General features: G+C 35.5%; 1 protein-coding gene across 1 annotated transcript in view; it reads right to left on the bottom strand.

Annotated features, from left to right (window-relative positions):
• Positions 1-14502, bottom strand: part of LOC106673787 (vacuolar protein sorting-associated protein 13D) — a 46096-nt gene that overhangs the window by 9127 nt on the left and 22467 nt on the right. The window contains 24 exon segments of the mRNA XM_024225489.1: positions 1025-1057; positions 1282-1462; positions 1522-1717; positions 2192-2394; positions 2466-2610; positions 2673-2851; positions 2939-3163; positions 3226-3333; positions 4671-4778; positions 4838-5017; positions 5088-5307; positions 5390-5606; positions 5678-5831; positions 6062-6201; positions 6262-6353; positions 6733-6756; positions 6857-6997; positions 9508-9678; positions 9734-10127; positions 10191-10326; positions 10387-10581; positions 10715-10988; positions 11250-11757; positions 11817-12020. Coding sequence (XP_024081257.1) covers positions 1025-1057; positions 1282-1462; positions 1522-1717; positions 2192-2394; positions 2466-2610; positions 2673-2851; positions 2939-3163; positions 3226-3333; positions 4671-4778; positions 4838-5017; positions 5088-5307; positions 5390-5606; positions 5678-5831; positions 6062-6201; positions 6262-6353; positions 6733-6756; positions 6857-6997; positions 9508-9678; positions 9734-10127; positions 10191-10326; positions 10387-10581; positions 10715-10988; positions 11250-11757; positions 11817-12020 — 4428 coding nt within the window.

The raw sequence follows: 14502 nt of genomic DNA, 5'->3' as shown, positions 1-14502 counted from the left end.
AGGGACTGCGCTTGCCCAACAGTCAAAAATATAACCACACGTTTGATTTTAACAATCCACACATGTACCTGTTCGTATAGTATAATGATTTTTTTCGAGTTAGTAATTAAGGAAAATTTTAAAAATTGTATATTTGAAAATTTACTTATGTTAATTTGTTAATACAGAGTCCTGATGAAGGCGATATATTCTGCCGAAAGCTCGACAAGAAAATAAATGTTGTTTCTGTCGTCCTGTCCTCATCCCCAATCTACCTTTTCGAAAGAAAAGAAAAAAAAATATATATATATTTAAACTGAGAAGGCTGATCATTCACCAAAGAAAATATTAAACAACATGAAAACTATTCTTGGTTATGAGGTTCTGCCTCACCCTCCCTACTCTCCAGACTTCTCACCTACTACCGTTTTTTCAGACACCGTTTTACAGCATAAAAAATTTATTGATCAAAAGTGTTAGAAAATGTGTTTCCAGTATTTTTTAATAATAAAGATTCAAAATTCTAGTCAGAGGGTATAGAGACGCTACCATCACGTCAGGAGTATTGAGAGTGATGGTATTTTAATTAATAAAAATATTTAATATAATTTAATTAGTTTTATTTCATAACCATAAACCTGCATTATTTTTCAGACAACCTAATAAAATAAAATACATGTTCCACTATACGGCATGGTAATAAACCGTCTGCAAGGGACTTAGATAAATATTAATAGTGCATTGCATATAAGAATATTTAAAGAAAAATCTAAACATTCTGACAAGACAAAATCAAGCAAAATTATTATGAGCGACTGGAGTGCACACACAAATAAAATTAAAACATTGACTACAAGAAGAAATGTTAATTTAGAAAGGAAAAAAAGGAAAGGCAGTACTGCCGATAAGCTTAGTGTATTTGAAAAGTTATTCTTTTGTTAAATGGAAAAATTGGAAATGAATAAAAGCTCTGTTTTTCGTTCAAGCAGATTAGCATATAGAATATGACTGGAAGAAGTCAAGAAAAAATCTAAATAATACATACACAGCTGCCAAGGCACACCAGAATTGATTGCCCCTGAAAAATATCAATCTTGGCATATGTAAAATTTTCTATTTCTAATACCGAAAACTTAAGAACAAAATATTCAGAGAAATCTAATTTGCTACAAGGAAAAAAAAAATGAAAAAATGAGAATGTGCTAGGATGGCATTTTCAAAAATATTAAAACATGAAATTAGATCAAAGCCATAAAAAAAGTCAGTGTTATAAAAAGTTAAAAGAAAACCATTCTGGCTCACCTTTCTGCAGGCCGTAGAATCCATCTTTTGCCTGGACACACATGCTGTTGTGTACACAGCACAGCCTTCCATCCTCCGTGAACCTCCAACTCTGCGTTGAGCTCCGCCTTTTATCTGGCCTTTGGAGTTTGAGACCGACGTAATGTTTGGGCTGAGGCGCCGGGTCGCAAATATCAAGGACCTGGAATTAAAATTTCATTAGTAAATTACATCGAATAAATTTACGATTGAAAAATCTACCATGATTTTATCGGATCGAGCTCTCGGTGGAGCAGAACCTTCATGCTGTAGATGACCGTCTGCGGTCATTCTCCATAGCTGGGATCTCTCTCCTTGAATTTTCCTCGACAGGACGACTTTACCAGTCGACACATCGGGCACATCAAGAACCAACTGTTGACACTCCACATCCAGCATATCTATATGCTCCCTCATGCTGAAATTCATAAATTATTTTACTATAAGCTGGTCTTCATCTTAGAATAAATTTTGTTAAAGTGAGAACAAAAAAACAAAAAAAAGTTTAAAGGGCTGAAAATTAGAAGGGGCGATTACCAGATGAGAAAAACATGACGTCCCCACATCTGGGAAACATATATAGAATGGTGACACCCAATTATTATTACTATTAATTTATTTGGGAGAAAAGGAATAGCCATGGAAAAATCTCTACTGAGCCCCAGAAACCTGGAGACCGGGTGAGTTGTCAACGGTCCGAGGAGAAACCGGTAACACGTTGAAGAAATTTTTTATGGAACAAGGAGGCGTCTGGTTGTACCCAAGAGGGTCGGAAAGGAACTTATGTTCTTATCCATATCCTAATTCCTTTGTTAATGAGTTATTGTAGAAAGCAGTGCACTAATTTTTTTTTGAAAACCAAATTCTTAATAATTTGTTTGAAAATACTTACTTTTTAAAAGTTCCTGTGAAAGCAATGTAAATGAAGTTTTCATATGTCAAGCAACTTCCTTCGCCAAGCTGGTTCATGTCATAATTCGCTGAAACACCTCCTGGCGCAGAAAGCGTCAAAATGTGTGGCAATGTCGGCTCATCCCAGGCATAGGGAATCGAACTCTGCGCCCTTACAGTGCACGGAAGCCCCGTTAAACCGTCCTAATATCAATAGAATACAGTAGAAACATTAAAATGAAAATTTAATATTAAAAAATTTCAAATAAACATACCTGGTGGAAAGTGAGAGAGACTAATGACATATTGTCTATTCTTATCGGAGGAGGCATTGTATCTGCATCGGTAATTACGATGAAATACGTCGCTCCCTGGAGAACAATTTCAATCCGTAAAAAGAACATCCTTCCATTTGGATTCCTAAAGGAAAAAAAATCGAATGCACATTTGATCGTACGAAGGTACTGAAGAGAAAAAATTACCTGATGTTCAAATGGAATGAGTTGTTTCCATCTATTTTGAAACCGCCGGACCACATGCACTGAGGCTCTTCAGTCATCCTCAGGCACAGAAGTTGATCTTTGTCCAGCCTCGGCCAGTGAAACGGAAGAGAACAATTTGGAACTGCTGTCAAATACGTCGACTGGGCTCCTGGGTCATTCTAAAAAATTGTTTATATCATACAATTGATTTTAATCGCTAGAAATTTTTGGTTTTATTGGAAAAAAAAATTGTCGGGAATACTTACAACTGTGGAAGCAAAACATTTCTGAGCAAATTGTAGTTTATAGCTTGACTTGTTGTGCAGCTGATAATGGGCAGATAGAGTGACTATGTTCGTCATGCTATATCTTCCACGACCCTTTCGAACCTCAATGCCAATAACGTACACCAGGTCAGGCCGGTTGTCTCGAAGGCTTATTCTGAGGTGGCGGACAAATACACCCGACTGAAGGGTGAACGCTTGACAGAACTTTTTATGATTTTTATTAATATGACATATGCCGATAAAAGGAATAGTTTATTTTCTGATACCTGAGGTGTTCCGTCATCATGAACTTTCAACCCAACTCTTGCAGTCACTGTCGGATTAGAATCATTGTCAGAAAATGAGAATAACAGTGGTGCGACCATTCTGGCAACCTAAGATTGACAAATGCATAAAAATAAGTTATAAATAATATTTTCGGTAGGTGCAAAATTAAAGGTTTTAAAAATGTGTTTTATTTTCGCATGTAAACAAAGCTAAATCCTGAAATCTAATTTATGGATAAATAATTTTAATGTGGCCTCCCCCCCCCCAAGTGCCAAAAATGTAAAGGAAGATAACAATCAAACACAACCTACAGACATTAAAATTGCCCTTGAGACAACGCTGACTCCACTTCAAAAATCATAGTTCTTGAAAAACACAAAACTTTACAAAGAAATATAAAAACAAACCAAACTATAACACAGCTTCAATGTCTTTCTCATTTAAATTCCTAACAAAAACAAAAATATTTTAAATTCACCAATTAATTAGTATTAACCCAAGAGGATGGGAGTCATCCGCTGGTCGGGGGCTTGTCATTGGGGGTTTGGCAGTGCTTGCCTAGCAGGGAGACACATGGACTTTTCCATAGGTGACACTGTAAATGATTTTTATCTGCATCTCAGACAAAGGGCTCCATAATGCCTCAAAATATATTAAAAATAAATGAAACGAGTACGGAAGCCCCCGCGGTCCGTCCTGCTTGGTAGCAGTGGTCGGGCCGCCAGCCTCGTGCCTGCATTTGGTGGCCTACTTTTCACTCAAAACTTAGCAGGGCTTAAATAACCATTAGAGTTGATAGCCGCCAGGAAAAAAAATTGAGCAAAGTGCGGCTCAAACTGCGCGTAACATCAATATAGTTTAGGGGTAGGGAAGCATTAGCGAATGCACGGTGTAGTGTTGGTTTCAGAGATAATGGTGAAACTAACACAGCAGAGAAATATTGCCAAGAAATGGACAAAATGCACAGCAAACTGAAACGTCTTTGTTCTGCGTTGGTAAACCATAAGGGGCGGATTCTTCTTTACGATAGTGCCAGGCCACATGTCACAATGCCAACCCTGCAGAAACTTAAGGACTTAGGATGAACTTAGGACTTAAGATATACCTTACCGCACCCTCCATATTCACCCTACCTCTTGTGAACAAAGTTCCACTTTTTTAGGAATTTTGATCATTTATGGAGGGATAAAATTATTAGAGAATGCGGTGATGTTGAAAATGCCTTCCAAGATTTTATTGTGAGTCAAAATAAAGACTTTTATGTCAGTAGAATAAAAGCGCTTAACACGTTGACAAAGATGTAGAAATTATAATGGAAAATATTTCAAATAAATTTTCTTTATTTTATAAAATTGAAAATTGTTTCGACTGCCTTTTTTTGCACCAGCCCAATAATATGTAACTAAAGAAATTTCATGATAATCGAGACTTAAAAGTTATTTACCTCGTGTTCTTCATATTGTCCAGCAGTATCCAACGCAACACCTTCCTGCCTGAAAACCAGCGGTATCGCTGTTTTATTTAGCAGCCAGAATGGTGCGTAAATCGTCACCTTTGGCAAAAAACACATAAGATGGAATTTTTTAAAAATCTTTTATTTTATTTACATACTTTGACACAGGCCCCAGGCTGAGAAATGACGTTTGCATTCAAATGGAGCCTTCGCTTCTCCTGGTCGTAAAGCTTCACTCTAGTCATGAAATTGCCGCTGGAGCCATTTATCTGCAAGACACCGGGTTTTGTGAAGTTTTCAAGATTGAACGTAAGTTCAAAATAATTTACCAAGTCGACCTATAATTGAATTATAATAAAAATATAAGATTCAATTTAAAAAAAAAAAAAGAGAAAACTTGTCCAGTACCGTGTAAGTCGTATCCTGCATCCCCGGCTTTACAACTCTATTGTCATTAGGGGCATCTTTGACAGAGTAAAAAAGCTCATAAGGCAATAAGTTTACAATTGTCAAAGGCGGAAGTAACGTTATTGTATGAGCTGGTTGAATCAAAGCTATATTTAAAGGTGGTGCCAATGGAAGATATTTCTCAATGGGGTAATTTTCCCGAACAATTGCTGCACAAAATCTATAAATTTACTCATACAGGATTACAAAGTCTTATTGCACCATGATTTTCTTTTTTTTTACTTTAAAAATTATATTCGTACCTGTAATATTGTCCGTTATTCATTAAACACTGTCTCGCTTCGAATACAGCTTGGCATGGCTTGTCAACTTCCTGCCAGGTGATGGGCTTGTTCGAAAACCTTATATTTTTAGCCTGCGATGATTCATTAAGTGGCCTCGCACTCATGAGTGCCATGGCATGGCTCAGTGGCACAGAAAACATTGCACCAGATGGTATTTTGAGATGAAGTGGGGCTGCTATATTAATTAAGATTCAAATATTAAACATTGGCGTGTATAAATAAAATAGAAACTTTTAAACCACATACATCCTCGTTTAAGTTGTTTATTGTTCAACTGTATTTCTACAACGTCTCGAAGCTGATTGGAAATCTGAAGCGCTGATCTCACAGTTACAAGTTTGCGTGCACTACCTTCTAGAGTTACTTCAAGAACGACTCTGGCCTGAGGCATGTCCAAAACCTGGGAATATTTGAAAATTTGTAGAAAAACATTTAAAATTTTGTTGAAGAGAAAATTTTTAGTTAAAATTGTCAGGTTCTAGGGCTGAAATCTGTGCCAATTTAGGCAGAATGTAATCTATCATCACATCATGACATCTATAATTTTAATAACAGATAATAAACTTAAATAGTAGTTTTATAGTTAGTAGTTTAGCCAAGAAGTCCGGTATTTTCAATTGGCGCACTTACAGCTTGAAGATCTGGATAGGCTTGTCGAAAATAAATGCCGACCCTATCAACCGTGACTGGATCGATCGGCTGCCAACCCTCGACCCTTACCAAGATTTGGTGGCACAATAGTTTGTGTGTGTCTCTGTGACGCACCTTGCCTGGAAAAAAAAAGCAAAGGTTAGAATCATGCAAGCCCTGGAAATTTTCTTAACACTCACCCCTCTCGTGGAATGTAAATGGAACGATTCCTTGTTGATCAACAGTGATCCAATCGACGTTTGGATCAGGAAGGGTTTTCTGTTTTTCCATGCTGAAAAATAAACCAGTTACAATCTTTCTCATTTAATTTTTTCCTGCTTTGGCCACTGCTTAATATAAGAGTAGTTTCATAAATGATTTTTAATTAATTTTTTTTAAACAAAAAATATACAAAATGTCATTAAAAAATCAAAACACAAAGATTGACAAAATAATAAAAGCCAGTATTGTTCTCAACTATTAGTATATACACACAAAATTTAAAAAAATGTATGAGTGGATATTTTCGATAATGTTTATTAGAATGAAAAACGATCTAAATGTTCCAGTTTGAATTAGTAATTTACAAGCTCATTTACGCTTTTGTCATAAATTTGACCAAAACGTTAAATTTACGATACCGAGCATTTAACCCTGCAAGCCCAACTTACCAACCAAGAAACTCCAAAGAACATCTACAAATTTGAATTGTTTAATACAAATTTATAAAATATTATAGAAGAAAGTGAAATAGTTTACATTTTATTTTTAATAATGTATTACAGCTGAACTCACTTGTTTTCAGTTGTTGTGATTGTTGTGAAAAATAATCTTGATCCTGTGTCGTTTTTCAGTGCGAAAGGAATGAAAGGAGATCTCCGTCTATAGCCAGGAGGACTCATGATGCCTTTACTTCCATCATCAGATTTCAGTTGACTAAAATAAAGTCACTTCTTATTTAATTTTTCCAATTAGATTTTAAAAAAAAATTTAAAAAAAAAAAGAGAGAGAGAGAGATGGAGACTGAAGAGGAGTGATTAGGGCCTCCAACTTGTATTTGCCACAATAGCGGTCCTAATATGAATACAGGTAAAGCCCTTAAAATTTTATTTGAAATTAATTTGGACAAAGTATTGTAATGACCCGGCATTTCTCAACACCCAACAGGTAGTTGAACAACGGTTCTCTGAATGACAAGAATTACTTAACTTGATAATAATAAAAATATTTTCTCTATTGATAGGTTGAAAAATTCCAAGTCCTCCGTGGTTGAAAACCTTTATTCAATTTATTAAATTACATGTACGTTCGGACTCCTGTACCATCATCAGAAACTAAACAGAGAAATCTCATGGTATAATTCCCAATCTGATGGGCCAAGAGCCCGAAACGTCCATGTAATTTACTAAATTTAATAAAGGTTTTCAACCACAGAGAACTTGGAATTTTTCAATCTATCAATAGAGAAGATATGAACCGTGGAGTTGGTAGTATACAAAGTAAAATAAAAATATTGTGGAAATATGAAAAGTGGTGAAAAAAATTGCTGTGTCTATTTAGAGATTGTGAGATGCGGTCTAGTGTCTCATGAACTCTAAATAGTCATTAATTAATGGTCACTAAATATTAAAAAATTGCAGTGTTGAACTTTACCACAAATATATATTTTTATATATACCCTCGGGGTGCCGGTATTTTGAAAAAAAAAAGCCCACTTCTAAGTCAGGTTCGAATGCAGGGCCTCTTGATTCGAACCCAGGACCTTTACCTTACAGTGATGAACAGTGTCTACGCCTAAACTGTTGAGGCCACCAAATTTACCACAAATAAGTCTTCATCGATTGTTTTAAGTATAGGGCATCAACTATGTTCTTTTGGTTTTTGTGTGTGCAATTAAACACATTTTAATGAATAAGTATAGGGCACACTAGTCAATTATGTCTTGATCTTTTTATTAATGGCCATTTGCAGTTTTTGAATTCCATTTTGACGCCAGTGAGATCATGGTTGCTGATTATTGGATCTAATCACCATCATTTGTTCATCGTGCTGCCCTTTCATTTCCTGTTGGAGACGGTTGTCGGGGACTGTACAATCTTCTAGAATGTCGCAGTGAGTCGTTCCATTCTGGGTCATGAATCCGGCAAAACATTTCGCATATACATAAAGTTCATGGTATCCAGGTACAATCATTTGTTCTATTATTTAAACCTTGTTTGATTTCAGAAAGCACAGTTGCGAATATTTTTGACTTACTTTATAAAATTAAACATTGTTTTTAATTTGAATTCAACCTGCAGGTATATATAGTTTGTTTGCATGTTATAGAATAAGAATTAATTTTTTTATAAATTTATTGTACAGGGAGAGTTCCACCATTCAGTTTCCTTTTTTCTTTTCTTTGTTTCTTCCAAGGAACTTTTCTTTATTAAATTCAAAGGTTTTCTTAATATTTAAATTTGTATCATCTATATTTTCTTTATATCTTCCTCCCTTCCTTCTTTTTCTCCAGCGTATGACGATAAGGCCAGCCCCCCACCATAGACCGGAGAGCGTTATCGAAACAGGACCACTTCGTGGCAAGCTGTGGAAAAGAGAAAATCGCCCTGCTGTTTTATTGGAGATTTTTGCTGTTACCAATCGCCTAATAATCTCAACACACATCCATCTGTCCGAGGAAGCGGATTGGATGAATGCCAGCTGGGAGTTCACCGGGTTTGTTTTAGTGTGGTGTGCTGGACGACTCCCTTTTTTGGGGAGGTGTAAAATTAAACTAATATAACAAAAACTATTCTTTCAAGAACTAACAAAGTGAAGAAATTTATTTAATCAATTAATTTATTTTGTAATAATTTGCACAAGGACTTGTTTATTTTGTAAGGCCTTCATCATAGTGTCTTAAGTGTGAGAAGAGCACATATTGTTATTACATTATTTTCTCCTTTCATTTTCGTTATTTTGAGTTCCTGTTCCTTGTGTCAAGTCGTAATAAGTGACAGTGACTGGTATTGTTGAAATGGAGGGGTGGCCGTGTGAGAAAGTCAAGAACCCCCCTCTCCAACATAAAGTGGTCCTCTGGGCCGGAGTTCGGTCTTTGCAATGCTTAAATCAACCAACCTTTCATTGTTCATTGTCAAGTTATTTTAACCCACACAGAGGAGTATCACTGATATTGAAATTTTGCAATATGTGTTCCTTAAAGGCGCCATAAACATGGCTTGTGTTTTGGGGTTTGACTTTATTCAAATAAAACAAAGAAAAATATGCTGGTAATGTAAAATATTTTCTTCAATTATTAAAAATTTGTTACATAAGTAACTGAAATATTACAAATGAAAATCATTAAAATGTTAACAAAAATGTCACCTTTTAACTGTGCACTAGCATTAAAAGACAAATTCTATATTATACAAACTCCAAAAAAAAATTATTATAAAATGACTAACCTGTCTTTAGGGTTATAATAGTCTTGCGTCCAAATTTCCTTGACACTCTTGTACAATTCGACTAATGAGCTTGTTATATTTAAGTCGAGATTGTCCTTAGATGCAATTGTTACTTCCAACCTTTTATTTGAAGTATCATCATTATGTTTATGTTCCCAGCAAATATTGCAACTGAAATGTTTTTATTTTAATAAACTTTAATAAAGTCAAGCTGTGAATAATTTACCTCCAGGGCTCGATGAACGGCTCCCAACCAGAAAGCAACCTGTTGTAATAGTGAACAGAAAGTCCCGTTTTTGTCAACCCTGAATTTTTCTCGAGGTTTAGTTTCATTTCGATTTTGTTCAGGACGAACTCGACAAGGGGTACGTCTGCATCACGACAGTCGTCGATGACACATAAGCTAATGCTGTCTGTTTCTACTTCGACATCTGTAAATGAGAACGGCGATTCTCCTGTTTCATGGATAGGGCTTGTTCCAAGGCTGCTGGAAATTACAATCGGCGTTGCATGTTGGGTTAACCAAAGAGCTGCGTCGTCGAGCTGGCCGTTACACTTGTCTAAAGCTTCACAGCAGTCGTCTGTCTTGAAACCCAGGCCTTTCAATTTTTCTATTTGATCTAAAAAAAATATATATATATATTCAATAAAAAAAATCATGATTAAAAAATTTTACTACGTACTTTTAAAATTAACTGGGAATGTTTCTGCCGCTTCTTTCCTCGCCTGTTGTGTTTGCCTAGGAAGGGATTCGAGCATTTGCATAAACATGCAGACATCGTGGTAAGACAGTCTCAAGCTCAGGAGTTGCATGTGCATCTGAAAATATTTGTTTGGGCATTTTTGGCGTTTATTTATAATTTATGAGTTATAACCTACTCTGAGAACTTTGCTTATGTTCCCCTGAAGATCTTCTCGTTTTATTATCTCCATATTGATAGTAACTGGATCTATTATCGATAATGCCGTTTCATCTTCCATGCCGAGGATGCAGGAAAACATTTCACAGTGATTTAAATTAAAGGAAACTGGTTTTGCTATATTCAAAGGTCTGTATGTAATCACAGTTGTGCTCTAAAAAGTAAAAAAAATCTTTTGGATGAAAAAATTTATGACCCACTTAACTTTTTAATAGGCCATATCTTAAAAGATATTTTTTAGTTTCATAAAAATATTCAGAATTATAACTAATCCTCAGAAGTTATACCTTTAATATCACAGCGTTTGTGTCCCATTGTGAGGTGTCTTGTACAACGACAATTTCAGAATCAGTGATGTTGAGTTTCAGCTCGAACGGTATATCCGGCGCCTCTTGTACATACAGAGGCTGCTCTCTGCTGATGGAATGTACGACACTAGGCGCCGGAACATAATCCGGCTTTGTCATGATGAAGTCTTGCACCGACTCCCACCAGTCCAAAATCGCCATGAGCCTCATGTTGTTCAAGAGGATCGTAAATTTTGAAGAGTCCAAGTTTTTCCTGTTGGAATTAAAATTCAATTTGACCTTTGAAGAAAGTGAGGCTTTGGGGGAAAAATTTGTCAAAGAGTTTAAAAAGAAAATATAACACAATGAATTACATACTTTTGCAATTTCTTGATACTAAATCTAAGACCTTTTTCTATATTCATTTTCTTTCGATTTTCTTTTTCTTTTCTTAAAAGCCTTCTTGATTTTCTTTAATCAGATACAACTTAATAAAAGTGAAATAGAAGTTAATAACTTAATTAATGCAATTTACCTGTGATGGATTTGTGCTTGGACAGATCCGGAATCGTCTATTTGAATGGGTTGGAGGATATTTGTGAACACGTTCGATCTTTTGTTTGCCGGCTGATCCTGATAGCGGATGTCGGTGATAAGAATCTCTTGTGATACCAGGTCTATGTCTTGTGTACGGTTGCTGTAGTTATCCACAGTAAGACTCGATTTTATAAAGTTGATGCAGGCTAAGTTGCAGTACGGAGTCAAAAGGCAGACGCTGACGTCCAGAAGGTCAAACTTTATGTACGTGTTTACCCAGACGTCAATCTTTAAAAACAAATTTATTAGGATGACGATTTTTGCAAATTTTCAATTACTTACGTTATCTTCGTTTTTTACGATTTCTGAATAGTGTTTGGGCAATTGCAGGTCATCAAGGCACTCGCCGATGTTGAACGAGAGCAGACCAGATATCAATTTATACTCTTCTAAGGTAAGATTGGCCGCTAGAGTTGAAAGAGTTCCATGGATGCTCATATCAGGTACTAAAGCAAATTTTTTTACAATGATTTGATATTTATTTTAAACAATGAATTTAAGTAACCTGAGTGAATTAAGCTCATCAAGTTTCTGTCAACTTGAAGGCTAAGATGGCATTTTTCTCGTAGCAGAGAGGAGCCTTTTCTTTCGACAAGGTAACTTCCGACAGATATCGCATCCCCTGAACTACCCTTCAGTTCGCTTATTGTTTCACCTTTTGACAGATCCATGCTTTCCAATTCAATTTTCATAACATCAAGAAGAACAGCTAAAACAAACAAAAAATATATAAATAAAGATAGCGAAAAAGTATTGGGTTGGTGCAAAATTAATGCACGTTTTGAAAATTTGTTTTATTTTCATGGGTGCTTGTCATGTAAACAAATCTAATTTATGGATTATAATAAATACTTTAAACTGTTATTTTTTATACAAATCATTTTAGATTATGATGAATTTTATAAGGTGAGGACCTGCGAAATTATATATGTACAAACTAGATCTTCATCAAATTTATTTGTACGAATTTAAACTTGGGCAAAGTGCAGCCCAAACTGGGCGTAACAACAATAGCGAATGCACGGTGAAGCGATGGTTTCAGAGATTTAACCTTGGAGATTTCCATTTTGAAGACATGGAAGGTCGCAGTAGGCCTACTAAAAACATTGATTGAAGAAAATTCACTTCAAGGAAGAGCTTAGTATTGACCACTCAACCATTGTTCTGGAGCAAATTGGTAAAGTAAAGAAGCCAAGCGACAAGTGGGTACCGCAAGAACTAACCGAAGCCCAAAGGCACTTTGCCACCAAAATGATCCATTTCTCGATCGAATCATCATGTGCGATGAGAAATGGATTCTGTACAATAACAGGAGGCATACAGGTCAGCGGTTGAGCAATGATGAAGCGCTTTGCAAAACACTTCCCGAAACCAAATCTGCATGAGCAGAGAAATATTGCCAAGGAATGGACAAAATGCACAGGAAACTGCAATGTCTTTGTCCAGCATTGGTAAACTGTAAGGGGCTGATTCTTCACGATAACGCCAGTCCACAAGTCAGAATGCCAACCCAGAGGAAAATTAAGGACTTGGGATATGAAACCTTACCGCACCTTCCATATTCGCCCGCCATCTCTCCTACAGATTTCCACTGAATAAAGCATTTTGATCACTTCTTGCAGGATAAATATTTAGAGAATGTGTTTAAGCTGAAAACGCCTATACTGGGTGTCCCAGTTCCTTCTGACGAAACTCAGGGAATCGATTCTACTCTTTGTTTGGAGGAAAAAATGCCCAGGAGAAAATTTTCGGAAAGTTCTCTACTTTGAAGATATTCGTCAATTTAGGTTTTTTCAACTTTTCACTACCTTACCACATAAAAACGCTTACAACTTCCAAAATGTTGGGACTACAACAAATCCAATTACACCATTTGAAAGAACGCTAAATTTGCTGCCCCCCCTCAAATTTACCTTAGCTCACGCTTTCGAACATTCAATTGTTATTTTTCAACTCTACTAGAACGTTATTTAAAAACCTGGATATATCACCGTAAAGCATATTAGATGATGTTTTTGTGAAATTTTACAAGTTGTAGGTATTTTTTTGTAACCTCAGTAGAACATGCAATCATGACCAAAATTTTAAATTTTGTAATTTTGACATGTTCCAACTGATATTGGCTAACATTTTATGTCATTCAGATTATTGCAAAGAAGTATCTTACAGCAAATTTAGAATTCTTTCAAATGGTGTAATTGGATTTGTTGTAGTCTATGACAGTGCAATTTATACGGGCCGCCCAAAGCCCTTCCACAAGCGACTAGAAGGAGGAGGAAGGAGACTTCCACGGGAAGAGGCCTGTTGGCTTGGAGCTAAACGAGAGGCGACACGGAATTTTTTTTTTGGTGAAAAGGCAGCAAGGATCAACCATCTTCACCAAGCGAGAATCGGGACTGCAATTATAAGGGCCGCCCAAAGTCCTTACACAAGCGAGAATCGTGACACGTTTTTTTTTTTTTTTTTTTTTTAATTTTTTTTTTGTAAAAAAAAAAAAAAAAAGGATTTTCTTATCATTTAGTTTACAACGAAGAGTAATTTTTGTTTGTTTGTTTAACCCTCACAAAGTCGGTTTTGCAGCTTGTTTATTTCATTTTATTAATAATAATAATAATTAGTTTTGTAAGAATTGCTTCTGTTTTTTTAATTTAAAAGAAGATAATAATAATCAGTCAGTTTCCTTTAATAAATTTAAAAAAATTGTTAATTCCAAACTTAGACCTTAATTTCAAATTTTGTTAATTTCTCAATATAAGAATTGTTTCTTTTTTTAATATTCTTTTGTTTATTATTCATTCATTTGTCTAAACTAGGAAAGATCCACTCCCTCGGGGAAGGTCCAAATAGTAACGCAATAAGTCTCAACATTTTGGAAGTTGTAAGCGTTTTTATGTGGTAAGGTAGAGAAAAGTTGAAAAAACCTAAATTGACTAATATCTTCAAAATAGAGAACTTTCTGAAAATTATCTCCTGGGCATTTTTTGCTCCAAACGAAGAGTAGAATCGATTCCCTGAGTTTCGTCAGAAGGAACTGGGACACCCAGTATGAATAATTCAAACAATGTTTATAAATTCCAGGCCTTGAAGAAGATTTCTATAAAGATCGAAACGTTGACACGATAAAGAAAATATTTTTATAAACCTACATTACACCAAACCGCACCTCATGGTATCTAAATAATCATTACATA

Source organism: Cimex lectularius, unplaced genomic scaffold (assembly GCF_000648675.2).
Source record: "Cimex lectularius strain Harlan isolate CLEC.00 unplaced genomic scaffold, Clec_2.1 scaffold6, whole genome shotgun sequence".
Lineage (NCBI taxonomy): Eukaryota > Metazoa > Arthropoda > Insecta > Hemiptera > Cimicidae > Cimex > Cimex lectularius.
Note: the sequence above shows the minus strand (reverse complement) of the source record. Positions and strands in the feature narration are given on the sequence as shown.